The 26,605-nt window shown below is 42.3% G+C and overlaps 1 protein-coding gene across 3 annotated transcripts in view; it reads left to right on the forward strand.

Moving 5' to 3' along the window:
* SLC25A21 (solute carrier family 25 member 21) overlaps positions 1-26,605 on the forward strand; it is a 651,666-nt gene that overhangs the window by 487,026 nt on the left and 138,035 nt on the right. For all 3 annotated transcript variants that reach the window (XM_077464683.1, XM_077464681.1, XM_077464682.1), the window contains exons 6-7: positions 23,729-23,788; positions 24,756-24,863. In XM_077464683.1, the coding sequence (XP_077320809.1) occupies positions 23,729-23,788; positions 24,756-24,863 (168 nt within the window). The remainder of the gene's footprint in view (positions 1-23,728; positions 23,789-24,755; positions 24,864-26,605) is intronic.

Consider the following 26,605-nt stretch of genomic DNA (forward strand, 5'->3'; position numbering starts at 1 on the left):
ACTTTTGTGGGGGAGCGGATATCTGTCAAAATCCACTCACACTTCAGTGTAAGATTGCCACATCATTATGCGGCAATCTACAAAACTTCCAGCCCCTCCTCCCCCCCACTGCCTTCTGGAAGACACACAGGTCCCAGAAGACTGGGGGACCATTCAGAAAGTGCAGCACAATTCGTGAATGAGCAGTAGGGAACAGGCTGTGAAGCTGCAAGGTCATCGCCTGCACCCAGAGCCGATGGAAGGGTCCGCTTCAGGTGCCGACATGACAGGCTGACTGGACAGGTAAGTGTCCTTATATTAAAAGTCAGCAGCTACAGTATGTGTAGCTGCTGACTTTAAAAAAACATTTTCACCCAGGCTGGAAATCCACTTTAAAGGGATTCTCTTCTGTTTATGTAGTTATTTTCTGAAGCTAAACGTATTGCACTATAGATGGCCCTAGGGTTTGTGGATACTGTCTGAACTTTGATTATTGTACTATTGTAGGCATGAATGTATCTGGAGATACCTGGTTATCTTGAAAATCCTTGTTCAGGCACACCCAGTTATAGGGTGACGGCTGTCTTTCAGCTGCACGCTCACATTGTTGCCCTGTCCCGCATGCTCGTGATGGAGACTGCAAAGTGCTGAAACACATTGTGCAGGCATGTTCCACTACTGGTACTATCACAAAGCCAACGAAAAGCAATGACGTATGGCCTACACTGAAGTGAGTGCATGTAGGCAGGAAGTAACTGAAAGATATTGAGGGTGATTGGCAGTACTATGATGAAATGTAGATGAAATAACGATTAAAAACTGTAGCGTATGAGAATAAATCATGGCAGTGCTTTAGAAAAATAGATGCCATCCGGTTAGAGTTCATATCTACTTTAATGAAAATGTGCAAGCAGTTGAAGTTAGACTGCTAACACCTTGTGAGTGACTGCCTCTTGGTGCATGAATGGTCTCCCTGCTGTTTGCACCTGCAGTTAAAGCATTTAATTATGCCATAGCAAACCACCTTAGCGTGAATACTGCAGCTAACAGATTAATTTGTCTGCATATAGGTCTTCTAACTCCAAAATTAGTTGCCGGACAATTACAGGAAAACAGAAATGTTTAAAAGTTTTTTTCATTAAGTCCAGGATACCAATTTTTTATGTGTTACTCACGAAACATAGTCATTTCTTGCCTTGTTGCACTAGTGTCTATACTTTCCCTTACATAAAAAGTAGTCATATGTCTTGCCCTGTTGCACTAGTGTCTATATTTTCGGTTACATAAAGGAGAGGAGAAGGACAAGGTTCTTTTTTTTTTTTTTTTCCAGACAAATCGGCTTTCCTCTTCAAAAGGGGTCTTAGTTGTGAACACATCAACAGCTTCCTTGGGTTCTGCTTAATGGATACACCCCAGATAATCTTGTATATATGAGTCATTCTCTAGTAAATGACAGAAGGGTATTTTTGACAGCTGGTAGCATCTTGTTGTGGATGTTTTTTTTCTGATGCTAGGGAAACATTTTTAGTGGCTAGGTACATTCTACCCATTTTTATATGTGTGTGTGTGAGAGTGGATAAAATGTATGCACTCCACTGCCACCATCTTCTTGAATGAGTATAAACCTTGAAATTGTGAATACATTTTTCTACCACTGTTCAACAATGGCATGTAATTACAATTCTTGATATAATCGTTCAAAGCAGTGCGCTCCAGCGCCCACCAAAAGTCACTTTGAGGGCTTACAGTGTTGTGGCAACACCAACACCTTAGGCCTACATTTCTGCAGAGCATATAGGGCAGGCCCCTACTTTCAAACATCCAACTTACAAACGTCTCCTACTTGCAAACGGAAGGAGACAACAGGAAGGGAGATGAAAAAAGGACGGACGGCCCAAAAAATTATACAGGGGTGATAACCCTTCCCTATGTTTTCCAAAAACCTTAAAAATAGATTTTTTTGACTGGAGCTACACTTTAAAAATGTACCAGTTCAAAATTACAAACAGATTCTACTTAACACAACAAACCTACACAGTCCCTGTCTTGTTTGCACCGCCTGTATACTGCTGTTCTGAGTATATAGGGCCTGGGAGCCCCACGCCTTTCCTTTTTTTAATTTGCCCAAAGGGGCTGGTAATGGGCAGGGGGGGCTACCCATGCCATTTTTTTCGCAATAATTTTCATCCGTACTGCCAGAACCAGACATTACATTAAAACCGCAAGCAGTTTTAAATGACTTTTTTTCCGTTAAATTTCATTTTGTGCAGGGACTGTTCTAAACACGGGAAACACGTGCCACTTCACAGGCATACTATAGACACCCCCCAGGCATGATATTTAAAGGAATATTTCACTTTTTTTTCACTTTAATCGTCATTCAAATCAGTGCTCCTGAAAAAATGGGCGTTTTAAAAATTTAAGAATTTTCGGTCAGTTTGAAATTTCTAGTGCGAACTGAACCGGGGGGTGTTCGGCTCATCCCCTACTCCTGACCAGCCCAGGTGAATAAATGATAAAGTACAGTCTCAACCTACATGTCTCCACAAATCCACACACTCCGATGCATTTCTCCCTGCCCACCAAGGCTTACTCATATAATAACCTATGATTAAGCCCCGATGGGCAGGGCAAAATGCATCTTAGTGTGTGCTTTGGTGAAGACAAGTAGGCTGAGTGCTTTCTTTATTGTTTATTCACCTGGGCTGGTCAGGAGCTGCGACAATCCTTTCCTCTTTACATTTACTAACCCCCTGTATTGGTAATAGGACAAGGCTTCACCCCATGTTCTGGGACACAGGGTTAGGCTTTCACCTCTACTTTGAGTGGCACCAAAAGCAATGAAAAAGTTTGCCTAGGGTTACACATTCTTTCAAAGAATGCTTGATTATCATGGATTATGCTAGCTATTTCCCCTAACTAAAATCTAGAGGAACCAATTGCCTTCAGAAATCACCTAATTTGTAAATAGAGTCCACCTGTGTGTAACTGAATCTCAGTATAAATACTGCTGCTCTGTGAAGACCTCAGATGTTTGTTAGAGAACCTTAGTAAACAAACAGCATCATGAAGACCAAGGAACACACCAGACAGGTCAGGGATAAAGTTGTTGAGAAGTTTAAAGCAGGGTTAGGTTATAAAATGTATCCCAATCTTTGAACATCTCACAGAGTGCTGTCCAATCCTGTCAGGGCTGGCCTCAGCCCTTCCATCTCTGAGTTGGCCGCTCAGCTTTTGCATAATTGCCAGCTCCTATCTCTCCACAGTGGCTCACCTGTTGATGATATCCTGCTTGTCAGTCCTGCTTACTTAAACAGTCCAGTCCAGATGATCTCTGCCTTCGCCTTGGTCAACATCACAGAGAATATCTCCTGCACTCCTGTTAAAGACTTGCTTGGCTGACATTCCTTCCGGCTCTGGATCCTGCTTGCTGTTCCACTATGCTAATTTCTGGCTTCCTGACTTTCTGGCTTGTCTGACTATCCGTTCTGGTTACCGAACCTTGGCTATGTTTTAACTACGTTTGTTCTATTTACTTTTATTATTAAACAAGTGTGATTTAACTGTACTTCTGTCTCGGTATGATTCATGGTTTCTGACAAATCCATCATTCGAAAATGGAAAGAGTATAGCACAACTGCAAACCTACCAAGACATGGCCATCCACCTTAACTGACAGGCTGGGCAAGGAAAGCATTAACCCTTTCATGACTAAGCCTATTTTTGGAATTTGGTGTTTACAAGTTAAAATCCATATTTTCTACTAGAAAATTACTTGGAACCCCCAAACATTATATATATATATTTTTTAACAGAGACTCTAGAGAATAAAACGGCGATTGTTGCAATATTTTATGTCACACGGTATTTGCGCAGCGGTGTTTTAAATGCAACTTTTTGGGAAAAGGTACACTTTCATGAATTTAAAAAAAAAAAAAAACAGTAAAATTATCCCATTTTTTTTGCATAATGTGAAAGATAATGTTACGCTGAGTAAATAGATACCAAACATGTCACACTTTATAATTGCACGCACTTGTGGATTGACGACAAAGTACGGTACCTAAAAATCTCAATAGGCGACGCTTTAAACATTTTTTACGGTTACCAGGTTAGCGTTACAGAGGAGGTCTAGTGCTAGAATTATTGCTCTCGCTCTGACGATCGCGGCGATACCTCACATGTGTGATTTGAACACCGTTTACATACGCGGGCGCGACTTCCGTATGCGTTTTCTTTGCTTTGCGAGCTCGCGGGGACGGCGGGCGCTTTAAAAAAATTTTTTTTATTTTTTTATTTATTTTATTTATTTTAAAATTACTAAATTGTTTAAAATAAAAAAAAAAAATTTTGATCACTTTTATTGCTGTCACAAGGAATGTAAACATCCCTTGTGACCGTAATAGGTGGTGACAGGTACTCTTTATGGAGGGATCGGGGGTCTAAAAGACCCCCCACCCCTCCTTTACACTTCAGTGTATTCAGATCGCCAAAAACGGCGATTCTGAATACCGGATATTTTTTTTAAACCGGCACCATTGGCAGCCGAGTAAACGGGAAGTGACGTCATGACGTCGCTTCCGTGTTTACTATGAGGAGACTGGAACGAAGCCGATTACGGCTTCGTTCCAGTTCCTCCCCAGCGGCCGGAGGCATCACAGCAAGAATCGGTGCTCCCGATCGAGCGGGAGCACCGGTAACAGCGGCGGGAGGGGGGGGCGTCCCCTCCCGCTCCTCCGGCATAACAGCCGAGCGGCTTTTAGCCGCATCGGTTGTTATGGCTGGAAAGCCAATCGCCCGCTGTAAAAAACGGTACCGGGATGATGCCTGCAGGTGCGGGCATCATCCCGGTATACCCCCCGGAAGCCGAGTACGCAGATCTGCGTACGCTCGGCGGGAAGGGGTTAATCAGAGAAGCAACCATGAGGCCCATGGTAACTCTGGAGGAGCTGCAGAGATCCACAGCTCAGGTGGGAGAACTATTTGTTCTGGAAGAGTGGCATGAAGAAAGCCACTGTTGAAAGAAAGTCATAAGAAGTCCCATTTGCAGTTTGCAAGAAGCCATCTGGGGGACACAGCAAACATGTGGAAGAGGCTAATGATGTCAGATGAGACCAGAATTTAACTTTTTGGCCTAAAAGCAAGACGCTATGTATGGCAGAAAACACTGAACATCACCCTGAACACACCATCCCCATCCTGAAACATGGTGGTGGCACCATCATGTTGTGGGCTTGCTTTTCTTCAGCAAGGATAGGGATGCTGGTCAGAGTTGATGGAAAGATGGATGGAGCCAAATATAGGGCAAGCTTAGAAGAAAACCTGTCAGGCCCCATTCACACCTGAGCATAGCGTTTTCAGGCAGAAAATCGCACAATCTTACCTTGATTTTCTGCCGTTTTTTGCCGCGATTTTGTGCAGGGCAAAAGGTCACCCATGTAAAAAGAAGAAAAACGCCCAAATCTGCCCGATTCAAGTGACAAAAAAGGTTCCACAACTTGTTTGAGCTTCAGGCAACTTGGAGTGGAGATGTGAACCATCTCCATTGAGAATAATAGATTTTTTCCCCTCCAGCGTTTTGTAGCTTCAGGCTTCAAGCTACTAAACGCTCAGGTGTGAATGGGGCCTGAGAGTCTGACTTGAGACTGGGGAGGAGGTTCACCTTCCAGCAGGACAACAACCCTAAACATACAGCCAGGTTTACAAGGGAATGGTTTAGATCAAAGCATATTTATGTTTTATAATGGTCCAATCAGTCAGTAGGTACAGATCTAAATCCAATCGAGAATCTGTGGCAAAAATGTCACTCCCTAGATGTGCAAAGCTGGTAGAGACATCCCCAAAAAGACTTGCAGCTGTAATTGCAGCGAAAGGTGGTTCTACAAAGTATTGACTGAGGGGGGGCTGAATAAAAATGCATGCCACACTTTTCAAATTTTTATTTGTAACAAATTTAGAAAACCATTTATCATTTTTTCTTTCCACTTCATAATTATGTGTCACTTTGTGTTGGTCTATCACATAAAATATGTTTATGTTTTTGGTTGTAACATGACAAAATTAGGAAAATGGCACTGCAAGGCACTGTATGTTTCACAAAGTTTAGGTTTTCTATGTCTTAGCCACAGCCAGGCTGTTTTAAAGGTGTTTCCTGTTACTGTAATCTCAATTCCAGAGTAGTTTCACCTTTGGACATTGCTACCAGGGAGTACATCCCTAGTTTAACCACACTGTCTAAAGTTATGTTGAGATGCATTTTTGCAAGGCTATTTGGTAAATGAATTTGCCATTTGCGTCCTTCAGGGAAGAATTTAGGCGATACCCTTATATATTCTGTTTGTGTAATTGGACACAGTAGTGTCTAGATCTTTTCCCATGCCAGGAGGTGCCAGCTTGTTGGAGGAATTCATAAATTGGATGTATAAGGAAGAAATGGTATCCCTGGAACCTTGGTAGCACATCAATATTCAAAGACTATCATACTAGGTACATGTGTAACATTCTTTACTAGGCCATGCAAATAGTGTAAAAGGTAGTGAGTGCAAACCATTTCTGTTTGGGGCATTTACAACTCCCTTCACAAGTCCTTTCTCTGTGATATAAGAGTGCACCCTGTAAATTGCCTTTTTTTGGCTACCACAAAAAGTGTTGAGGTAGTTTGCTGTGTGGAAAAGTGGATTATTGAAAATGGGGGATAATAAAACATGGGGTGATCTGATGAGAGTCTATACACTTATCGTAGAATTTTAAAGAGTGAGACATCAAGAGATCTATTGGATATGAGCCACAAGTTGCTGCCTCTAATTGTATTCAGTCAGATGAGTATGTGGTAAAATACACTGAGCAAAATTATAACTGCAAAACTTTTGTGTTTGCCCCTATTTTTTTATGAGCGGAACTCAAAGATCTATAACTTTTTCCATGTGCACAAATGGCCTATTTCTCTCAAATATTGTTCACAAATCTATCTGAATCTGTGTTGGTGAGCACTTCTCCTTTGCCAAGATAATCCATCCACCTCACAGGTTATTGTACAGGTGTGCCTTAGGCTGGCCACAATAAAAGGCCACTCTAAAATGTGCAGTTTTACTGTATTAGGGGGTCAGGGGGTCCAAAAACCAGTATGTTTGACCACCATTTGCCTCACACAGTGCAGCACATCTCCTTTGCATAAAGTTGATCATGTTGTTGATTGTGGCCTGTGGAATGTTTGTTCATTCCTCTTCAATGGCTGTGCGAAGTTGCTGGATATTAGCAGGCACCAGGACACGCTGTCGTATACGCCAATCCAGAGCATCCCAAACATGCTCAATGGGCGACATGTCCTGTGAGTATGCTGGCCATGCAAGAACTGGGATGTTTTCAGTTTCCAGGAATTGTTTACAGATCCGTGCAACATGGGGCCATGCATTATCATGTTGCAACATGAGGTGATGGTTGTGGATGAATGGCACTTCAATGGACCTCAGGATCTCATCACAGTATCTCTGTGCATTCAAAATGCCATCAATAAAATGCACCTGTTCAATGTCCTTGGCATACGCCTGCCCATACCATAACCCCACCGCTACCATGAGCCACTCGTTCCACAACACTGACATCAGCAAACCGCTCACTCACACAATGTCATACACGCTGTCTGCCATCTGTCCTGTACAGTGAAAACCGGGATTCATCCATGAAGAGAACACCTATCCAAAGGGCCAGACACCATTGAATGTGAGCATTTGCCCACTCAAGTCGGTTACGACGACAAACTGCAGTCAGGTCGAGACCCTGATGAGGATGACGAGCATGCAGATGAGCTTCCCTGAGACGGTTTCTGACAGTTTGTGCAGAGATTCTTTGGTTATGCAAACTGCTTGCTGGAGCAGCTGTTCAGATGGCTGCCTGGTCTTGGAGGTGAAGATGCTTGATGTGGAGGTCCTGAGCTGGTGTGGTTACACGTGGTCTGTGGTTGTGAGGCCGGTTGGATGTACTCCCAAATTCCCTGAAATGCCTTTGCAGACAGTTTTTGGTAAGGAAATTAACATTTAATTCCAGGACTACAGCTCTGATGGAAATTCCCGTAGTCAGCATGCCAATTGCACGCTCCCTCAAAACATTCAACATCTGTGGCATTGTGCTGTGTGAAAAAAATGCACATTTTAGATTGGCCTTATATTGTGGCCAGCCTAAGGTACACCTGTGCAATAATCATGCTGTCTAATCAGCATCTTGATATGTGAGGTATATACACCTGTGAGGTGGATGGATTATATTGGCAAAGGAGAAGTGCTCACTAAAGCCTCATACACACAAACGAATTTTCCGCAGACAAAACCTTGAACTGTTGTCCAAAGGCGTGTGCCTGGATTTTGTCTTGCATACAAATGGCCAGGAATTGTCAGCCAACAAACACGAACATACTGATGTAGTACGTGGTTTTTCAGCTCTTTAGGCCACCCTTTAGGCTCCTTATGCTAATTTTGTGTTAGTGGAAGTTTGGTGAGTGTTGATTCGCGCTTTTCATTTTGCACTTTTCAGTTCATTTCTAAACGGCCGTTTGTCAACCAGCCATGTTGTGGAATCGGAGGTGATAACGTGTTCTTTATTATTGGCCTTGGAGTTATTGCTTTGACCCAAGTCCAGTCCAGGAACAGGAAGAGGAGGATTTCCTGGACCAAAAATTGGTTGCTTTATTAATTCTGACCAATTATGTCATATGCCTTTGCTGCGGGAGATCCAGGAGAATAATCCAGATGTTTTTCTGAATTATCTCCGGATGACGGACCCCTACTTTCACCAACTCTTGCCATTGTTGATCCCCTATATTAAGAAGCAGGACACATCCGTGAGTCTTTTATTTTATTTTTTGGTTGAATAATAATGATTTGATTTGGTATATTTTCTATATGTTTGGATGCATAGAATGCACTTTTTGGTTAAGTTCTATTGGCAGATAGCATGACTAATTTTATTGATTTTTTTTTTTTAACGCACAATAAAAAAATTGTGTAGACTAATACTTGGCTATGTGTTTTACTTCAAATGACAGTTTGGGAGTAGGCAGTTACATTTTAAAAAATACAATGTAAAATGTAACAAGAGACACCAACACAGTTGTCTCTTTGATCTTAAAAACTATGGGATAATGGTGTTGTGGTAACTTGCCTAAATATATATAAAAAATAAAAAAAAAGCATAATATTATTATTCTTGATATCACTTAAAAAATAATCAGTTTGCAATAACTCCATCAGTATCACCAGCAAATCAGCTTCATTATTATCCCATTAAAGAAGAAAAGAATTGTGCCCTACATTTTGAGATTTCATAATTTGCCACATCACAAATGTTAATTTCCCATTACGAACGCTAGTTTACAAGACCAACCGCTTCTGGCTCGTCCTTGCTTCCGAGCATGCGTGTTTGTACTTTGGACTTTTTTCCAACGAACTTGTGTACACAAGCTCGGAAAATCCGACAACAGACATTTGTCAGCGGAAAATTTTGAAAACCTGCTATCCAACATTTGTCCCTGGAAAATCCGACAACAATTGTCCGATGGAGCGTACACACGGTCGGATTCTCCATCAACAGCCTGTCATCACATCACACGTTTCCCGTCGGAAAGGTTGATCATGTGTACAAGGCTTTACACGAATTTAGACAGATTTATGAACAATATTTGAGAGAAATAGGCCTTTTGTGTAGATAGAAAAAGTCATGATAAATAGGGGCAAACCCAAAAGTGTTGCGTTTATAATTTTGCTCAGTGTATATTAAAGAAAGCTGAACTATGGGGTATTTACTAAAGACAAATAGACTGTGCACTTTGCAAGTGCAGTTGCTCCAGAGCTTAGTAAATGAGCAGAAGCTTGGGTACATTTTGCAAAGTGAAGCTTTAGCTCGTTTATTAATCTCTGGAGCAACTGCACATGGGGAGTGCAACTGCACTTAGCAAAGTGCACAGCCTTTTTGCCTTTAGTAAATCAGCCCCTATGTGTCCTGCTCAGTAGTTATATATTATGTACTAAGTCCGCCTTGCTGCTTGTTATGGGAAAGCCTACATGCCTGTGCTCCAAATATAAGTGTTGTTATCACGATTTACATTCTTTAAGGATTCCTACGTGTTGGGATAGGAAGAAACTTCAAATGATAGATTCATTTTAGGGGGACAATGATTTTAAAAGCATTCATTTTACCCATCCATGATAAATTCTGTCTCTCTCCTTCCATTTTCTGCCTTGTTTGATGTTCATTAATACAGTTTTGATGCAGCATGTATGCATTCTGTGTCCTGACTTTCTCCAGATGCCCAAAACAGAAAACATAACAATAGAGTATTATAGTCAAAAGTGGTTGTCAGACAAGTCTCCTGTGTCCTTACAGTCTCCACTCTCCAGATGCTGAAGACAGAAAGCATTACACTAAACCATTGCATTCATCTGCTGTCCTTTATAACCGAACCTGCTGGAGTTTGTAAGAAAGTGAACATGATGAATGCATACATTTTCAATCTAGTTAAAGTGGTCTTTGCATTAAGATACAAGGTCTTCTTATCTTGTATACTTTCCCCCAATGTAAAACGCAGTGTTAGCCCTTGTACACACGGTCGGAGATTCCGACAACCAAATCCGTCTAATTTTTGTCCGTCGGATTTTGTCCGTCGGATTTTGTCTGTCGGAGTTTGTCCGAAACTTTTGTATACACACGGTCGGACAAAGTTGTCGGAAAATCCGACGTGATGACGTTATTTCGTTACGACGGGACTACGTTCACGCTAGTAACCAATAGCTTTGGTGTAGGAATTTGATCTGAGCATGCGTGGCACTTTGTCCGATCTGAATTCTATACACATGATTGGAGTATGTCCGATCGGAGCATTTTGTCGGAAAATTTTACCAACAAGTTGGAAACAGTCCGATGGAGATCACACAGTCGGAATATCCGACAAAACGGTCCGATCGGACACATTCCGTTGGAATCTCCGACCGTGTGTACAAGGGCTAACATACATAAATAATCAAAAGTAACAAGATTTTTTTTATATTTAAATCTGGCACCTCAGCTTCGGCCTGTGGTGCCTAGAAATATTGGAGATGACTGGGCCTACTGGTGAGATCCTGGAACGGCTTATGCCCTGTACACACGGAAACACAATGGAAAAAGTCAGATCGGATTATGTTGTCGGAAAATCCGATTGTGTGTGGGCTCGACTTTTTCTGTCGGACTTTATCAGACTTTTTCTGTCAGATTTTCCAACACAGAAAGTTTGAGAGCAGGATCTAAAATTTTCCAACAGCAAAATCTGATCGCATAAATTCCGATCGTGTGTAGACAATTCTGACAGACAAAGTGCTGCACATGCTCAGAATAAACTAAGAGACGAAAGCTATTGGCTAATGGCCCGTTTATAGTCCCGACGTAAGTGTTTGACGTCACCTCATTCAGAACGATCGGATTTTGCGACAACTTTGTGCGACCGTGTGTATGCAACACAAGTTTCAGACAAAATCCGTCGGAAGAAATCATACGGATTTTGTGGTTGGAATGTCCGACCGTGTGTACAAGGCATCAGAATCCCAAAACTGAACTTCAGGCAGATAGATATTCAAGGCACAGATTAAATCATCTCTGTATTTTTTTGTACTTTCTGTTTTTTAAATGCAAGCAGTGTAAATACCTGAATTTTACTTGGTTTTGCTGCAGTGCAATGAGCCTGATTCGCTGATCAGTGTACTGCTTCTTAATTCGCTGTCCAGCTGCAGATTGGGAGAGGGAAAAGACCTGTTAAAGTGATATTAGAGTCTCAGTTTTTTCATTTAACCACTTCAGCCCCGGACCATTTGGCTGGCAAAAGACCAGAGCACTTTTTGTGATTCGGCACTGCGTCGCTTTAACTGACAATTGCGCGGTCGTGCAACGTGGCTCCCAAACAAAATTGACTTTTTTCCCCACAAATAGAGCTTTATTTTGGTGGTATTTGATCACCTCTGCGGGTTTTAAGTTTTGCGCTATAAACAAAAAAATAGCGACAATTTTGAAAAAATGCATTATTTTTTTACTTTTTGCTATAATAAATATCCCCCAAAAATATATAAAAAACATTTTTTTTCTTCAGTTTAGGCCGATACGTATTTTTCTACATATTTTTTTTTTAAATCGCAATAAGTATTAATTGATTGGTTTGCGCAAAAGTTATAGCGTCTGCAAAATAGGGGATAGTTTTATGGCATTTTTATTGATAATTTTTTATTTACTAGTTATGGCGGCGATCAGCGATTTATCGTGACTGCTACATTATGGTGGATCAGTACGATTAAAAATGCATTGATTATTGTGTAAATGTGACTGGCAGTGAAGGGATTAACCGCTAGGGACTGCTGTAAGGGTTAAGTGTGGTGATTCTAACATGTGTGACACGACACTGATCACCGCTCCCGATTACAGGGAGCTGTGATCAGTGTCAGTGTCACTAGGCAGAGTGGAGAAATGCTTGTTTACATCAGCATTTCCCCGTTCTTCCTCTCCCTGAGACGATTGCAGGTATCCCCACAGACATTGAGTCCACTGGACCCACGATCACACTCATGGAGGTCGCGGCTGGCGCGCCCACGAACCTCTTCTTAAAGGGCAATGTACAGGTACGTTAATATGCCTGTACGTGCCCTTCTGCCGACATATATCGATGTCGGCAAGTAGTTAAAAATAACAAACGTTAAACTTGCCTGCTCTGTGCAGTGGATTTACACAGAGAAGCCCAGATCCTCCTCTTCTGGTGTCCCTGTCATTCCTAGACCCTCCCTCCATCCTTATTGGGATTTTATGTGATAGACCAACACAAAGTGGCACATAATTGTGAAGTGGAAGGAAAATTATAAATGTTTTTTAACATTTTTTTACAAATAAATATGTGGCGTGCATTTGTATTCTGTCAATACTTTGTAGAACCACCTTTCGCTACAATTACAGCTGCAAGTCTTTTTGAGGATGTCTCTACCAGCTTTTCACATCTAGAGAGTGAAATGTTTGCCCATTCTTCTTTACAAAATAGCTTAGTTTCTGTCAGATTGGATAGAGAGCGTCCGTGAACAGCAATTTCCAAGTCTTACCACAGATTCTCAATTGGATTTAGGTTTGGACTTTGACTGGGCCATTCTAACACATTGCTATGCTTTGATCTGAACCATTCCATTGTAGCTCTGGCTGTATGTTAGGGTCGTTGTCCTGCTGGAAGGTGAACCTCCGCCCCAGTCTCAAGTTTTTTGCAGGGTTTCCTCTAAGATTGCCCTGTATTTGGCTCCATCCATCTTCCTATCAACTCTGACCAGCTTCCCTGTCCCTGCTGAAGAACAGCATCCCCACAACATGAGGCTGCCACCACCATGTTTCACGGTGGGGATGGTGTGTTCAGTGTGATGTGCAGTGTTTGTTTTCCAACACACATAACGTTTCGCTTTTAAGCCAAAATGTTCAAACTTGGTCTCATCTGACCAGAGCACCTTCTTCCACATGTTTTCTGTGTCCCCCCATGGCTTCTCACAAACTGCAAACGGGACTTCTTATGGCCTTCTTTCAACAATGGCTTTCTTCTTGCCACTCTTCCATAAAGGCCAGATTTGTGGAGTGCGTGACTAATAGTTGTCCTGTGGACACATTCTCCCATCTGAGCTGTGGATCTCTGCAGCTCCTCATGAGTTACCATGGGCTGCTTCTCTGATTAATGCTCTCTTTGCCTGATCTGTCAGTTTAGGTGGACGGCCGTGTCTTGGTAGGTTTGCAGTTGGGCCATACTCTTTCCATTTTTGGATAATGGATTGAACAGTGCTCTGTGAGATGATCAAAGCTTGAGATATTTTTTTATAACCTAACTTTGCGTTAAACTTCTCCACAACTTTATCCCTGACCTGTCTTGTGTGTTGCTTGGCCTGTATGATGCTAAGATTCTCGAACAAACCTCCGAGGGCTTCACAGAACAGCTGTATTTATACTGAGATTAAATTACACACGGGTGGACTCTATTTACTAATTAGGTGACTTCCGAAGGCAATTGGTTCCACTAGATTTTAGTTAGAGGTATCAGAGTAAAGGGGGGCTGAATACAAATGCACACCACACTTTTCAGACATTTATTTTTAAAACAAATTGAAAACCATTTATAATTTTCCTTCCACGTCACAATTATGTCCCACTTTGTGGTGTTCTATCACGTAAAATCCCAATAAAATACATTTACAATTTTGGTTATAACATGACAACATGTGACTTTCAAGGGTTATGAATACTTTGTCAAGGCAATGTATCCAAGCCATTACATATCTTTAGGGGAAAGAGACAGGGATGCTCCCTGTCGCCTCCATTGTTTACATTGGCTATAGAGCTGCTTGCAGATTTATTGAGATCTGATTCTGGTATACAGGAAATTATGATCAATGGTTTAGACTAGAGGGAAAAGTCTCCCTCTACCCTGATAATATGTTGATTTCTTTGGTTGAACCCACAATATCCCTTTACAGATTACTTCATTTGATTTGGAAGTTCTGACTATTCTGTGGCTTCCAGGCAAACTGGGGGAAAAATGCCATGTTTCCTATAGATTTGAACCCTATGTATTCATCTGTGTGTTTAGCTGTATGCCTGGAGTTTGTGAGAAGGCACTCCTAAAACAGTGCTTTTCAAGGATCTTGTCGCTGAACCTAGTGTTTTGCATTCGCAACTAGGCTCCGAAGCACGAAGCTAGGAAAAAAGGTAAGTATATGTTTTATGTTTCTCCTTGTTTGATCTTTTTTCTTATATATGTGTGTGCATGTGTATATATACACTGTGTATATATATATATATATATATATATATATATATATATATATATATATATATATATATATATATACACATATATATTTATTTAGTATGTAACATTGCTTTTTTATATAAATAAAACAACAACAAATAAACAACAATGCAGAGATATCTATAGCTTTACTCTTACAAATAAGAAAACAATCATGATGTCATGTTTTCTTGGTCATGAAGATCTATATAATGCTTGGTTCCAAAATAAATATATGATGGTTTTCTGAAACCATTTTCAGATATTTTGTTTTTTTAATGAAACAGATTTTTCTTCAGATTGCAGTTAGTCAGCAACTTGGAAGCCCCCCCTTTGCTGCTTGGTTGTTAGGCAGACGAGTGACCTCTGCATTGCTTCTTTTCTAGAATAAATTTAAGAAGTACTGCATGAGGTTTGAGTGCAATGTTTACATACTGACGTCTGTAGAATTTTCTCTTGTATAAGTATTTCAGCACTCGCTTGCCCACGTGACCACATTTCACTCATCACACTTACTTATACAAAAGCAAAACAACCTTTTAAAAGCAAAGCTTGAAGATAGAACAAACTTTCCCCAGAGATGTGTAAGAAATCTGCCCAATCTATTTTAGGATTGGCATCAAATTTGTAGAAGAAAAATGTTTTCAAGTACAGGTACTTCTTAAGTTGCCTAATTCCAACTTTATACAAATAGGTTGTGATGGTAATTTTACCCAAGTTGAGCAAGTTACATAAAGGGGTCTGCAAAGTGATAAAGTGTAAGTCAGATTTTGTGCATCGTTGGAGGCATGTACAGGGCACTCAGCACAGGGACAGCAGTTTCTGTCTGCAACAGACCAGAAGGTGGTGAAAATCAATTTATATCTAGCAGGAGCAAGGTGCACGTTGATGCAGCAATACACTAAGCATTGCGAAAGTTCCCCAGCATTCAACTCAGTAAGCCAGTACAGAACATCAGCACTCAACCCAGCTAGCCAGCGCAAAACACCAATGCTTAACCCAGCTAGCCAGTACAGAACTCCAGCATTCAGCCTAGCCTACCAGAATGGAACATCAGCACTCCAAACAGTTTACCAGCACAGAGCAGAAGTACTCAACCCAGTTTACTAGCACAGAACACCAGCACTCAACCCAGGTTATCAGCAGAGAACACCAGTACTCAAACCAGCTTACCAGCACAGAGCACCAGTACTCAAACCAGCTTACCAGCACAGAGCACCAGTGCTCAACCAAACCTACCAGCACAGAACACCAGTACTCAAACCAGCTTACCAGCACAGAGCACCAGTGCTCAACCCAGCTTACCATACAGAACACAAGTACTCAACCAAACCTACAAGCACAGAACACCAGTACTCAACCCAACTTACCATCACAGAACACCAGTACTGAACCCAACTTACCAGCACAGAACACCAGTACTCAACCCAACTTACCAGCACAGAACACCAGTACTCAACCCAACTTACCAGCACAGAACACCAGTGCTAAACCCAACTTGCCAGGACAGAACACCAGAACTCAATCTAGCTAGTAAGTACAGAGCCCCTAACTATGAACAGTTTATAACATTTACAGTAGGGCTCCTGTGTGCACAGGCAGCTCAGTACAAGCAGAGCAGCTGTTTTATGAAATTAACTTTATTGAACTCAGAAGAATAGCAAAAACAGTAGCAGTATGCACACCATAGCTAGGCTTTGCATGGCAAATGTTGTGCAATCCACTTCAAAAAGTATCACAGCACCTATATGACTTCAAAAAAATAGCATTTATCCCAGTCTATATTATGATGTCAGTACTACTGGATACATAAAGCTAAATAAATACACATACTCTGTTTTATTATTTTGTTCAGATAAGCATTACAAAATTCAACTTGAGAAATGTGATATTATTCATTACAGCAATTAGATCACAAGCCATAATTAAGGTGAAGAAAGAGTATTACTAGGGCTGCTTTGTATAACTGTAAGTTACAAAGAAACAAAGGGAAGAATAGGGTGCTTTGAGCCAGTAGTGTATTTGGGTTTTGTGCTGCCTTAGGCCTGACTAAACTCATGCACCCAATAATTTAAATATGAACCACCCCTTCCTGTCAAGCCCACACCCCTTGCTGTTTAAGACCCATCCTGAAATTTTCGAGTGGGGACACTAGTTCTGAGGGCCTGGTGGGGGCAATGGATTCCCTTAATTTGCATAGAATTCCTCTCACTTCCTGTTTGGCTATGGGGCAGGAAGTGAAGGGAAATCTCTGCAATGGGACAGGGATGGAAAAAAAAATAATTGTCAGGGGCTATAACCCACCCTTATTCTATCCAAGATGAAAAAAAAAAGCGTTGCCTATAGTTCTACTTTAAGCACAAATTTCTGATAATTTTATGGAGAGGACTAAGAAGATATAACCATGCCAGTGGTGCAGCAGAAAACATATAGCACAGTGAGGAAAATGTGTGGTCCAGGATGATAGGACAGTCAAAATTTGAAGCTGCACACCCCCCCCCCCCCCACACACACACACACAGTTGCGGAATGGCAGCCGCCCGCATACCGGAAGCAGTGCGGCTGCTTTATGGGGGTGCTAGACTAATTTGCCCAGTCCGCCCCATAAGACTGGTGCTACACTAACAGTGTAGCGCAAGGCGGGACTCTTTTCGTGCTGCCCTCCTGCAAAGTGCTGCCCTAGGCCTGGGCCTTGTCTGCCTAGGGCCAGAATACAGTGTTGCTGCGAGCACAGCCAAAAACAGCTAACTTTAGAGGCTTATGAATTGGTAGATTGGAAGCTCTAATGAGCAGGGCCCTCTGATTCCTCTTGTATCATATTGTTATGTAACTGTAATGTCTGCCCTTATTTTGTTAAGTGCTGCACAAACTGTTGGTGCTCTATAAATTCTGTATAATGATAATAAAAAAATAGAGGCGTACTTCCGCAAAATACAAATGAAAGTAGAATGTGATGGAAAAAAGTACACCAGAAGGGCTCAAGTAAAATATTTTAAATATGGCACTGATAATAAGGAGGGCAGATGAAGAGTGCGATTACACTAGCTTGGAAAGGGGAAGAGGGAAAGGGGAAAAGAAAGGAGAAATGGTGATTATACATACATGGAAGGGTAGCAGAGGTGTCCATATTTAGAATATAGGTAAGAGACGCTATCTGAGTTAACTTAGGATGAGCATTTTGAGTCCACTGAGAAAGTTGACTGATGCATAGAATTTCATACACGGACATACAGCCTTATTCAGTTGAAAGAGTTTAACACAAAGCAACAGTCAGTATTTTTTTGATATGATTATGGTAAACTGAAATTTCATTGGTTGCAGTGACTAACGGCACATTACATATTCTGTGAAAGTCATAGAGAGTGTTGTTGATACTCATTAGAAATCTGTTTTGCGATGCAACAAATTATGCATCTTGCGACAGGTTCATATAATGCCGCGTACACACGTAGCCGACTATCCGGCGGACTTAGTCTGGCGGAATTCCCGCCAGACTGTCCGTCTGACTTTCCGAACGGGCTACTTGCCCACACACGGCACTTTTTCAGCGGTACTATCCGCCCTACTTTTGAAATGAACGGACTCGCCCACACACGTGGAGGAAAGTCCGCTCATTTCGAGCGCGTCTCCAGGTAGGCGGGGCCCGCGAAGGAGACGTCGCTGGCCCCCCCCACCTGGTATGGAGTTAAAGGGGAACCCCAACGTCGAAAAAAATTGCCGTGGGGGTCCCCCCAGGTCCACGTCAGACCCTTGTCCGAGCACGCTACCCGGCCGGCCAGGAAAGGGGGGGACGAGCGAGCGCCCCCCCCCTCCTGAGCTGTACCAGAGCACCTTGTCCCCATGCTGTACCAGAGCGCCCACCCCAAAGCACCTTGTCCCCATGTTGATGAGGACAAGGGCCTCTTCCCGACAACCCTGGCCGTTGGTTGTCGGGGTCTGCGGGCGAGGGGCTTATCGGAATCCGGGAGCCCCCTTTAATAAGGGGGCCCCCAGATACCGGCCCCCCACCTTATGTGAATGAGTATGGGGTACAATGTACCCCTACCCATTCACCTGTGAAAAAAGTACAAAAAAAAAACATAACACACAAGATAAAATAGTTTATTGCACAGCTCCGGGGGTCTTCCGTCTTCGGGGGGTCTTCTAGCCGGACTCCTCCGCTATCTTCTTCTAGCTCTTTTGCTAGCGGAGGAGCCCGGCTTTCTTCCTCGCCGCCGCCCTTCTTCCGATTTCGGGGGTCTTGTCCCCCTCCACGGTTCTTCTGCCGGGCCACTGCGCCTTCTTATAGCTCTTTTACAGGCGGGGGCCCGGTCTTCTGTCGCCGCTGTCATCACTGTCGTCGCCGCCACCGCCGCCACCTTCTGTTCTGTTCTTCTGTTCTTCTCTTCAGATCTTGACTCATCGCTCCCTCCGCTCACAATGACGGGGACCGTACGCGCGGCGACTTATATAGGGACATCACCGGATGATGTCCCCACCTATTATGATGTCACAGTCCCAAGGCACCCCCCATGTTGAGGGCACGCGGCCTGGTACGGCTCAGGAGGGGGGGCGCTCGCTCGTCCCCCCCTTTCCTGGCCGGCCGGGTAGCGTGCTCCGACAAGGGTCTGATGTGCACCTGGGGGGGACCCCCACGCCGATTTTTTTTCAGAGTTGGGATTCCCCTTTAAGCCCATACCAGGTGGCGGGGCCAGCAACGTCTTTTTCGCAGGCCCAGCCTACCTGGAGGCCCGCTCGAAATGAGCGGACTTTTCTCCGGGCGGGAAAAGTCCGTTCACTTCAAAAGTACGGCGGACTGGCATACGCACGGCCGGATTTTCCGCCGAAATGCGTGTCCGGAGGGAAGATTGGAGTGCAAAACTACTTTCTAAGTCCGCCGTACTTTTGGGTCAAAAAAGTATGCCGGAGGCTACACACGGGGGGATTGTCCGGCGGACTTGAGTTTGCCAGACTTTTCCACCCGATTGTTTGATCGTGTGTACGCGGCATTAGTGTCACTGTATATGAATCTGTTGCAGAATTGTCTCAGTCCAACATTTTTGTCTGTGACACAATATTTACACATGCAATGCAATTTACGTGGTCCTATTTACCTCCACTTTGCTTATCACTAATGGGGTAGTATTTCTTTATGAATTTGTACCATCAATAATGACTGCCAGTAAAACTGTTGCAAATATGAACTTCTTCTAGGGGTCACACGGGTTTCGTGAATAAGGCACAAGGCTTGCAAGTACATCCACACCACCAAAAATGTGTTGCAGATATCTTACTGAATCACCCTATCTGTACTTTCCATATTGCTTTATTCAATAAAACTAGTGCTTTTTGTAGTACTGCACTAGGGGACAAGCACCTTATACATTTCCAATCAACTATCAGTGCTCTGCTCTAGATCCCTACAACCCCTCTATACCAGAGGTGCATGCAGGCATCTAGTGCCCCTCTAAGCCCCCATACATTGTGTACACCATTCTCATGAAGCAATACACAACCTTTTTTTTTATAAATGGACATTCATTCATTTCCCTCTGTATAAAGCTCAGAGGGTTGAGGAAAGCCACATTATTAGTGGCCTTCTACACCCAAAGAGTTGCTGAGGGCTTGATAAGTGCAGTGTGCAGAGAGTGGCATTACAAGATGCCTAGCCCAAAAAGTTAATGCTATAAATGTCAAAGCATATCATTGTTTGGAATTTATTCCACATGGCAAACTCAATAAGCAAAGTGGAGAAAACCATAGTAACTGACTAAAAATCATCTTCGTTGCTCTGGTTATTGTAAACCAATAAAAGGCTCTTAAAAAGCAATCTCCTTTTGATGTAGGTTAGTACATACAGTATAATTATATTAATGTCCTTTGTTTTGCCATACTAAACAAGACCTAATAAGTTGTGTAGCATCAAAGCATTGAATATTTTTGTATCTACAAAGCATTTTCATAGTAAAGTACAGTATTTTGCCCTCTGAGGCTTTACAATGTTCCAATATACATATATGAGTGGTAGTAGTTTAATTAGTATTTTTTTTTATTGTATTTTCTTTATTGTATAAACCTTATTGAACATGACTGTTACGGGAAAGGTGGAGGGTATAATCGTAATCTCATACAGACCTCATGTTTTCTCCATGAGCCACAATTGACTAAGGAAAGCATTTATAAATATTTGCAGAGAGAAGTAATGAAAAGTTGACATTGTTCATGTTTTACAGTGCAAAATAGTTACATAGTTAGTAAGGTTGAATAAAGACACCAGTCCATCCAGTTCAACCGGGGTGAGGGTCTACAATTGTCCCTATCCCTGTACATTCTACATTACACACTCACATCAGTCCCTACCCTCAAGGAGCCCACAATCCAAGGTCCCCATTCATATACTAGGGCCAATTTTGGACAGAACCAATTAACCTACCTGCATGTCTTTGGAGTGTGGGAGGAAACCAGAGTACCCGGAGGAAACCTACGCAGGCACAGGGAGAACAAACTCCAGGCAGGTAGTGTTGTGGTTGGGATTTGAACCAGTGACCCTTTTTACTGCTAGGCGAGAGTGCTAACCACTACACCACTGTGCCGCCAAACGACATGAGAGGGTGATGAGCCTTGCAACCTGTAAGAGCAGAACCTTTCTGTGTATGTCAATGAAAGAGGAGGAGGAGAATAGTACAGGCTGATACAGAAAGAGCAGTCTATGAAGGGCAAACAATCATGAACAGAATAGGTTTTCTGAATTATCAGATCGATGTTCCTCCTGATGTGACATGAGATTGGTCACCACCATGTCCAAAAAGAGCCATATTATGTGGATGTTTTAGATTGTTTCAAATTGTTTGGAAAAGTTTACATCTGACTTTCATTCTAGACTTATTTTACAATGCCAGCATTCCCATGTGGAAACTGAGGATGGAATATGTTCGTGCCTATGAAGCAATCGCATAGTACAAAAGTCCATGGTGGATGGATACTAGTCAAATATCCATTCTCTGTCTCACTATTGCTGGATCTATCTATCTATCTATCTATCTATCTATCTATCTATCTATCTATCTATCTATCTATCTATCTATCTATCTATCTATCTATCTATCTATCTTTCTCTGTATGGGCACTCTTGCTGCTGAGAAATTTCACTCATGTTTGCTAGGCTCAGCTTATGATCATTCCCATACACATGCCTAAATTACCCCACAGTCCTCACTTTCCTCACAGAAAGGAATGAGTGATCACCAGGCCAAGCTGTCCATCATAAAAGTGAATGACTGAACGTTTTTTGCATTTGCGGGGCTGGCCACCAATGATGAGACATTTTTCCTGCACTTGACCACCAGAGCTGGGCATTCCTCCCACTGATTTCTCCTTCTTCTTACCACTGATGCCAGGACATTTTCTTCTTCCCACTGAAGTCAGGACATTTTAAATTAGGCATATTTAACTATTCATCTTAAAACAATTCCACATATTCATTGTAATGTAGCCATAACCACTTTTCACTGAACTAGCCTCACCATTTATGCACACATCTGATGGTGTGGATGTACAGTAGTTGGATATCTTGTTATAAATTTATGAAACCTGTTAATTATTTTCATTGTTAGTACCGACACATGTTACAAATTCATGTAGTTCTTATTTTCATTACTTTTACATGTACAGATTTTAGTGGATTGAAACACAGCAGTATTATATATTATATGTAATGTTATTCTTTTCACAAATATCTTAACAAAGACTCTGAAGTCAGGTTCCAGGTTTCTAACAGCTTAAGGCCCCTTTCACACTGACGATCCGTTCAGGCCCGCCTGTCAGTTTTTCAGGCGGACCTGAACGGATGCCCCATAGAGCTCTATGGAGCGTCGGATGTCAGCGGTGACATGTCCGCTGACATCCGACCCGCTCCGATCCGAAAAAGTGTGACGGAGGAAAAAGCTATTTTTCCATCCGTCTGCGGATCGGATCGGGTGACGACGGGCACTGCGGTCCGTCATCATCCGATCTCCCATAGGGGAGAGCGGCGCTGTGACAGGTCCGTCCCTGCGCAGTGTGCAGAGACGGAGCTGTCATCTCCCTGCTCAGCGGGGATCGGCGGAGTGATCCCCGCTGAGCAAACGGACATCCACGGGGAGGATCAGAACTGATCCGCCCCGTGTGAAAGGACCCTAAGGCTACATATACAGTTTGGTTCTTCAGCTTCAAATCCTGGTGTTTTTGGAAGCCTTGTAAGCACAGGTGCCACATCCAGTACTGCTGCCAGCAGTTTGGTAAAATCTATGACACACTGAAATATGAATGCTGTACTGAACAGTGTTCCTGTTTAGAGATGTATGTGTTCAGGGACGTATGCCCCAAATGCAGAATTACTATGTTTGGGGCATATGTCTCTGAATGCATACAGTCTTATCTGTGATTACTACTGTGTACATCGTCCAGGCACATGCAGCCGCCTTGTAATTTAGCCTGTCAGATCTTGACAGGCTGCAGGCAGCAGAGCTGGACCCTGTACCTGTGCCTTTTTTTTACACTGGCTGGCCAAACCACTCATGTGCATGAAGCACACTTTGCTGGTTGTATACATTAGAGGGCTGGTAACCTGCTAAAATTCCAGTGCAGAGATCAGATTTCCATGTCTGTTGTGAAAATTTATTTCTTCACAATGCTTATACATACAGAAGTGAATGATGGCTTAGTGTAAGGTAACTTTTACTGCTAGTTCAGAATATGTATACACTTTAGAGTGCACAGTCTAGAACAGGCTCATTTAAGGCCTCGTAATCACTGCAGCTCAAAGAAGCTTCTCCTACAGACATTTGAGCTGTTTTGAGCTTTTACTTTCCTCTGTCTAACCCCCTCCCTGTTAGCCATAAGTAACTATATGCCAATGTATCAGTCTCTGATTTAATTTCTTCCAGATGTTTTGATCACTGTTTTGTTCTGTTTCAGTTTTTTACCTTTGAGCAATACAAAAAGCTGCTATTACCACTCTCCCTGCCTCCTGCCTGGGTAAGTCAGACTTGTGCCATGTGTGTGCAATAACAGATTACCCTTTTTACATCAATGTTACTTATAGTACATACCCAATAAAAGAACTATATAAAATGGTAAAACATGTATTGCATGTGCTTTCATGAATGATCTACTCTCATAAAATACCCACTAATGTTCAGCAATACATAACTTTAGTATTAGAACAATACATTTCTTCTTTCCTGTTCTTCAACATTACATCAGGTCACTGGTGCTATTCCTCAGTCATATTTGGACCTGTAGGGTTGCAGTCTGTTTTGATTCTATACAATGCAATCAGGTGTAGGCGGTCTGAATTTAAATGTGTGCGACCAAATGCTTTAAAACCAGTCAGGCTACCATGTGTAAACAGTTTTTTGTATCAGGAACCAGCTAGCTATATGTTCTAGATCAATTAAACTTTCAGTTTAAAGGCTTTCTCCATTAATATCTGCCTCTCATGAGATGCCAGGGATGACTTAACCACCAAGCCCCACCTAAAACTAAAGGCGAATAGACCCTATAAAGAAAACCTGTTTTTAAAAAAGTCTGGGAGCTTTGATTATTTACTACCTAATGCAAATGGTCACCTGGCTGTTATTGGGACTCGCTGGCTTCATTTTTTTCTGTACCATTGTCCTGGAAGAAGTGTGCAGACAACTAAAGTGTGAGTAAAGTCAAAGATTTGCAGACTTGTGCTGGTCCATCGAAGCAAGAGAGTCGAAACAAGAGGCATGACAGGTAGGCAGTGAGAATTTTAAATAAAGGGTCTAGTGGCAGCATTTATAGGTCCCTCACGGCAGATGTTCTTTAATAAGTCTACTGTAACCTTTGTTGACTCATTTGTTCTATCAAATTCAAGTCTGATGGTGCATTGTTTGATACATTTAGGGGGCCATGTTGAAAAAATGAATTATTTTAATTGTGTTTCTTTCCAATGTATTTCTCTTTTCATACACTGTAGGTATTTGCTATAGCTGGCCTTGGATCTGGATTAACTGAAGCCATAGTTGTGAATCCTTTTGAGGTTGTGAAGGTCAGCCTTCAAGCTAACCGTGATGCATATGCCCAGGTAAATATATAATAGCATAGAGGTGTGATATTTTGCCATACCATGTCATGCATGGTGTTCAGCAGATCATAAAAATGTAGTAACATTTTTGATGGAAATATTACTACTACTAAAATATTTATATTGTATTAATACCACCACCTCCTCAATCTACACCTCCTGCCTGGGTCAGTCGATTGCCTTCCATGGCTTTCAATATCATCTTTACGCTGATGACACCCAAATCTATCTCTCCACCCCCCCAGCTCTCTCCATCTGTCTCCTTACGCATCACCAACTTACTAACAGACATATCAGCCTGGATGTCACACCACTTCCTCAAACCCAACCTATCCTAAACCGAGCTCATGATATATTCTCCCCCACGTGTCACTTCCCCTGGATTCCAAGTCAAAATCAATGGCTCAACTATTAACCCTTGCCCCCACGCCTAGATCCTAGGTGTAATCCTGGACTCTGAACTATCCTTTCATCCCCACATCCAATCACTATCCAAAGCTTTCCACCTCAACCTCTGCATCATCTCCAAGATATGCCCCTGCCTAACCAATGTCACTACAAAGTTAATCCACTCCCTGGTCATCTATCACCTTGACTACTGCAACCCCCCTCCTCATTGGCTTACCTCTAAATATGCTATCCCCCCTTCAGTCCATCATGAACGCTGCTGCTAGGCTCATCCACCTTACAAACCACTCAGCTTCTGCTGCACCCATCTGCCAATCCCTCCATTGGCAGCCACTCAACCAACTAATTAAATTCAAGATACTAACAATAACTTACAAAGCCATCCACAACCTGGCCCCCAGCTATATCACTAACCTGGTCTCAAAACACCAACCAAATAGTTTTCTTCGCTCCTCCCAACGCCTCCTACTCTTTAGCTCCCTTGTCACCTCATCCCATGCTTGCCTCCAGGACTTCTCCAGAGCCTCTCCCATCCTCTAGAATGCTCTACCCCAATCTGTCCTGCTTTCTCCTACTTTGTCCAGTTTCAGACAATCTCTGAAAACTCATCTCTTCAGAGAAGCCTATCTGGCCCACACCTAACAACTGTACATTTATTTTTCTCTATCAGCACATCCCCAACAGTTATTAACTCTTGTATCTCTTGACCCTCCCACTTAGATTGTAAGCTGTAACAAGCAGTGCCCTCTAATTCCTACTGTATTAAAGTGTAATGTATTTGTACTGTCTACCCTCAAGTTGTAATGCACTGCGTAAACTGTTAGCGCTATATAAATCCTGTATAATAATAACCATGATGCATATGTCCACGTAAATATATAATAGCATAGAGGTGTGATTTTTGCCACACCATGTCATGCATGGTGTCCAGCATAAAAATGTAGTAACTTTTTTGATAGAAAGATTACTACTGCAAAAATAATTATATTGTATCCTGTCATGCCCATGGAAACTTTGGACCTTTGCCTATCATCAACCAATGATAGATAATCTTCTCTACTTTTTATAGATTGTTTTAAACTTTATTTGAGTAATGAAAACAAAGTTCAAAGGTACATTGCCTATTTGAGCATTGTAAGAGTGAGCAATGGGGACATTTTTGTAGTTAAGACACTAAGGGGTTGATTTACTTAAGGCAAATCCACTTTGCACTACAAATGCACTTGGAAGTTCAGTCGCTGTAGATCTGAGGGGAAGATCTAAAATGAGTGGAAACTCTGCTGATTTCTATCATCTAATCATGTGCAAACAAAAATGTTTTTTATTTTCCTTGC

Source organism: Lithobates pipiens, unplaced genomic scaffold, assembly GCF_037356315.1.
Source record: "Lithobates pipiens isolate NorthernLeopardFrog02 unplaced genomic scaffold, aLitPip1_a1.2 Scaffold_30, whole genome shotgun sequence".
NCBI classification, from domain to species: domain Eukaryota; kingdom Metazoa; phylum Chordata; class Amphibia; order Anura; family Ranidae; genus Lithobates; species Lithobates pipiens.